General features: G+C 43.1%; 1 protein-coding gene across 1 annotated transcript; it reads right to left on the reverse strand.

The window, feature by feature from the left end:
* Positions 1-180: 180 nt before the first annotated feature.
* LOC108677636 (mediator of RNA polymerase II transcription subunit 15-like) lies at positions 181-4,948 on the reverse strand (the record flags this gene model as incomplete). Its single annotated transcript, XM_047881625.1, has 8 exons — positions 4,868-4,948; positions 4,248-4,434; positions 3,864-4,016; positions 3,151-3,281; positions 1,983-2,202; positions 1,371-1,631; positions 836-946; positions 181-418 (listed from the first exon to the last, which is right to left on the reverse strand). Coding segments are annotated over exons 1-8 (1,363 nt in total), but the record flags the coding sequence as incomplete, so codon positions are not given.
* Positions 4,949-5,393: the final 445 nt, after the last annotated feature.

Here is a 5,393-nt window from a genome sequence, read left to right on the forward strand (position 1 = left end):
TATTTCGTGAACTACTGGCACCTCCTGGGATGCCTCGTACGCCTCGACGGGGGGGTGCTGGGGGTCGTGGGGGGAAAATTGGTGATGCAGACGGGGGCCGGGTGAATACGGGAACATGACTTCTTCTAGCACTGCCCCTCGACAGGGGGGTTGAATGAAAACGATGTTGTTTTCTTTCACGTTCCAAATCCACAGCCAATCTAATAAGAGTGTTGCCGATGCCAGTGAGGACTTCCGGTGTACTGCATCGACTGCTTGTGTTGAGTGAATTTTCTGTTGACTGCTGCTGAGTTGACTGCTTGAGTTGACACGCCATCTGTTGAGTTGACTGCTGAGCAGATGGCGTGTATGGTGGAGGCTGCTGGGTTGGCACCAAAGTCGTGTTGGTGGCATGCAGAGCAGGTTGCTGATTGTAGCTCTGATTTACAATGTAAAATTGTAAATTTAATCATGTAATTTTACCAATATGTTATCATAATGGCAGCTTACTTGTTACCGCATAATATTTTTAGTGCATAAGCAATCAATGGAATTTTGGGTCCAGCAGCCTAGGGTGCATGCGTTGATTTTTTCATGAAAGGCTTACAATTTTTTAATTAATAAATGATATAAAATTCATACTAGGTACAGTATATCTGGGAATAAAATTATAAATAATTATTGTACATATAATCAATTAGTTATAAATTTTTTCAATCATGAAGGGATTATAATAAAAATAAGTATAATTATTGTTCAATCATAATGTGATAATGATAAAAATAGAGGGATAATAATGAAATAAAGGGACAATAATAAAAAATAAAGGGATAATAATAAATAATAACAACAGTACCTGAGTGTGCAGGGAGGTGTCATTGGCCAAGGGGTCAGCTGATGGGGGAGGGTTCTCCCTTTGGGTGGAGGGTGGAGGGGATCCAGGATCCTTGGGGTGCATGGAAGGATCCTGGCAATTTAAAAGCAGACCTTTAGCAATATTAACTTAACTTATTAACATTTTTCATCAATAACTTCTTACCATAATACCATGAAACATTTCATAAACAAGTTTGGGCTCATTTTAAAGCACTTTGAGAGGGCTATTGTATGGCATCTCCATAAAAAAAATTACATAGATATGCTACTTGTAAGGTGCCACACAAAAAATAAAAGCATCCCCAATTACCCCTGGGAACGGGGTAATCCAGGGCACTTGAGGGTGTTTAATCACCTTCATGGTTTAAACACTAGCACAATAAAAATTGTTTACGATAAATCCATCGATTACAACTACATATCTACATTTTAATAAAGGAGAAATGTAAATAATAGAGAGCCTACGCAGGATAATCAAATGTCCGTTTCATAAGAAAAAGCCTAAAACAACTCACAATTCCGGGCTGAGCACAACGAGGCATTCTGTTGGGCATAGCAGGATTTCTCATCCCCTGCCCAGGCGCTGGACGCCGTACCCTAGGGAGCCCCAGGGGACGCGGGTCTTCAGAAGGGTTCTGCATATGCTGTTGACACGACGACACAGGCGGCGCGGCCATGACGACCTGTTGGTGACGCAGGTGAGGCCTCACCACGCCGCCTGACGTCGTTAGGCCAGGTCCTGACGCTGCAGTGTGAGGGGCCAGCTCCATCACTGGCTGCACACAATACAAAACTCATTGGTACGCATGTCATGCATTCTCAAATGGATGGCAAGAGGCAAAAAAAGAGGCTAGTTATACGGTACATCATTTGGAAATTACATTAATTCAGTCATGACCAAACTACTACTCAAGTTTCAAATAAAAGAAGTCTAATTTCAAATCAGATCAATATCTATACCGCACCCATTATCGGAACAGTTCCATGCCAATTACGTGAGTTTTATATGTGGGCTGCAGTAACATTGTACCATTTCTGCCTTACTGCGATAATTTTTAAAAATTTAAACCTTAGGTTCAATACTGGAAAACCAATTTAAAACAGCAAGAAAGGGAAATTCTACCCACCGATTGAATAAGAGCAAATTGCTGAGGCTGCTGACCATCTTGCTGCTGCGTGAGTTGTGCAGGAATGAGCTGCTGCTGAGCACCTTGCTGCTGGAAATGATTTAAATAAACCATCTTTGGTTCTTCCTGGCCATATCGATACGGCTGAACTTGTCGCGGTATAGTAGGAACGTACTGGATAAGCTGCCTGCCCATGTTATTGTCAGGTGTTGCTCCCTCCCTGACAGTCAAACATAGTAATCACTATTGATAATGGTTTCAAGCACGGAATTCTGTGCAACCATAAAAATAACATGTATAATGCAATTAAAATATACTTTAGCAATTTAACGTTAGCAAGGAACATGATGAAGCATGATGCAAAACAAAAACAAGTCCAAGCCTCAAATGCAGGTTTCAGAACACAAAATAGCAATTTCTAATGATCTCACTGTTGAAGGCGCTGGGCTGATCTGGTTTGTTGCATAAGCTGCTGTTGGGACTGATGTAGAGGAAAGTACTGCATGGGTAGTAGTGTTGGCTGAAACAATGAAAGTTCGAATTAATTTTTCAATACAATAGTTTAAACATATTTATCAGCACAAAGAATAAATGTTACAATCTAATTTTCAGGTTAATAGTTCGCCGATTTATCGTCGTTGATGACAAGAAAAATTTCCTCAATATACATTGCAGAGAAGACATAAAAAAAAGATTCAGAAATCTTCAGAAGCAAAAAATCTTCNAGGGTTAAAGACAGATATGGGGTTCGGGGGTAACTGGAGGTTAAATGGGGGTTAAATAGGGTTAAGGGTGCAGGGGGGGGGTAACGGGTTAAAAGGGGGTTGAAGGGGGTTAAGGGTCCGGGGGGTGACGTAACTGGGGGTTAAAATGGGGTTAAAGGGAGGTGAAGGATCTGGGAGGTCCAGGGTTGTCGGGTTCGGGGGTTTAACTGGAGGTTAAAAGGGGGTTAAAGATTATTAAAGGACCGGAGGGGGGGTAACTGGGGGTTAAAAAGGGTGTTATAGGAGGTTAAAGGGTCCGGGAGGGTATCTGGGGGTTAAAAGGGGGTGTTCAGGGCCAGAGAGTACCTGGGGGTTAAAAGGGGGTTAACTGAAACGCTGTCTGGAACTGGATATTAGCATTAATATTAATGATATAAAAGCATTAATTAAACAAGATGACTCACAAGAGCTCGTAGTCCGGGGGGCTGCCATCGGGCCACCGCTCCCCCATGTCCCCATTCATAGCCTCCACTAGTCCCCCCGGGTCCCCTGGGTCTCCCTTGGGCCCGTCCCAACCAGGCCGGCCCGGTGAACCCTGTGGGAAGGGAGAGGGGGATAGTCAGTGGGGGGGGCAAATTGCTTGAGTGGGAGGGGGGTTAAGTGAGTGGGGGGCAACATCTTTAGGCGAAAAATGGGGTTAGCGGAAGGGGGTTGAGGGGGGGGCACATGTCATTGTTAAAATTTGGAGCAGGGTTTGAGCCGGGAAGCGGCCGTGCAGTGCAGGCTAGAAGCAGTGGAGGAGCAGGTAAATGGCCGACACGTCCTTTTTAGGACGGTTTTATGCTCTATACTTACGTTAAATATGCTCCTAACCTGCTTCAATCCTGCTCCTAACCTGCTAAAAACCTGCTACAAACCTGCTCCAAACCTGCTCCAAACCTGCTCTAAACCTGCTACAATCCTGCCCCAACCTGCCCCAATCCTGCCCCAATCCTGCTTCATACTCTCTCCAATCCGGCTACTAACCTGCCTAAAACCTTCTTTAATCATGCTCCAAACCTGCTCTAAACTTGCTCAAAAACTGCTCTAATGTCTCAACTGGAACTATATAACCCCTACTCTGAATTCTAATTGGGGTGCAAAAATGCCCCACCCATACACCCCTACTCCCTCCCACCCCATGACACTCACCTGCAGCCCCCGCACCCCCGTGACACTCACCTGCAGCCCCCTGCTGCTGCACAATCACAGGACTAGCTTGGTTTTGTTGCTGGATGTTTTGGCTGTACATATATGCTGGCTGCTGTAGCATTAGTTGCACTTGGCGTGGCTGCAATTGTTGTTGATAAGAACAGATTGTTAGATGTAATGTAGAAGAATGAAATGACAAAAATATAGAAATGAAATGACAAGAGCAGGTAGAAGCTTTCAAGCCAGAATGTACATTGCTGTCAAGCTAAGGTCTAAGAAAGTTAAGCAATAACTAGTACTAAGAAAAGAAAAATTGAACACAAATAGAAGAAGCAGAAAAAATTTAAGTGCCATACTGAGATTAAGTTACCTGCTGCTGCGCAACCACAGGAGTATCTTGGTGTTGAAACACATATTGTTGCTGGTTGTTCAAGCTGTACAGGGGCTGGTGCATCAGTTGACGTTGTTGCACTCGGTGTGGCTGTTGAAGCTGAGCTTGCTGCTGCTGGTCAGGGATGGTGTAGGTGAGAGCCCCCTGCTCCAACATGATGCCACCTCTGAAATAAACAAAATTCAACTCCTCAGTGGGTTGTCACCTGTACACATACATCCATATGACTTTGTAACATCCCATCATCAATGTAGTGTATATATTGACATTTTGTGTCAACAAATGTCTCATAAAGAAGAAAAAAACAGTGTGAACAATATTAGAAAAGAAACTATTGCAGAAGAGTTGACCATTCAAACAAAAAATAAATTCTAGTCTAAAAAACTAATATAAAAAATATAGCGTTTAGTGTCATATTATGTAGTTCATATGAAAATATCCCAACCATATATACCTTTATATAGGTATGGATGAAGAAACATAGAAACTGATAAATTATCTAAATTTGGAGAGCAAATAGAAGCAGTTTTGTAGAAAACTTATTATGCTACCAGTACAAAAAATCTAGAGAAATTTGAAACAAAAGCAAATCAACTTACTCAGTATTAATTAGAGTGAGCTCTTCACCCTCAGATCCATTGTAAAACATCACCTCTTCCATGACATTTCAAGTGCAGAGACAACACAACAGAGATGACTGCCAGCACATTCATAAATGCCCTGAAAAAGTAAAAAAAGGTCAGAAAAAATGTCAAATTGAAATAGTGTTTTTAATAACAACTCTTGTACATAGTTCTGAGGGAAACTTTGAGCTATTAAGTATGAGGGAAACTTTGAACTATAACGCCATGCCCCAGCTCTCCTTCTTTACAGCCATAAGGCTTTCTTCAATTGCTGATCAGTTGTGCGCCAGGTTAGGTTAGGTCCCTCCATTGCGCCAGGCAAATTACTGATCGGGCAACGAGAAAAGCCTTCTGCTGGCTGCGAAGGGGGAGAGCCGGGGCAAGGCGTTATAGGGACGGCGGTTTGCGCTTTAGCCGGTGGAGTAGAGCGCCATGAAGCAGTGGCTGTGACGTAACGGCGCTGTTATGTCGGGCGCTTATTTTCAAAAGCCGCGAAAACGCC

Source organism: Hyalella azteca, unplaced genomic scaffold (assembly GCF_000764305.2).
Source record: "Hyalella azteca isolate HAZT.00-mixed unplaced genomic scaffold, Hazt_2.0.2 contig8400, whole genome shotgun sequence".
In the NCBI taxonomy this organism is placed as follows: Eukaryota; Metazoa; Arthropoda; class Malacostraca; order Amphipoda; family Hyalellidae; genus Hyalella; species Hyalella azteca.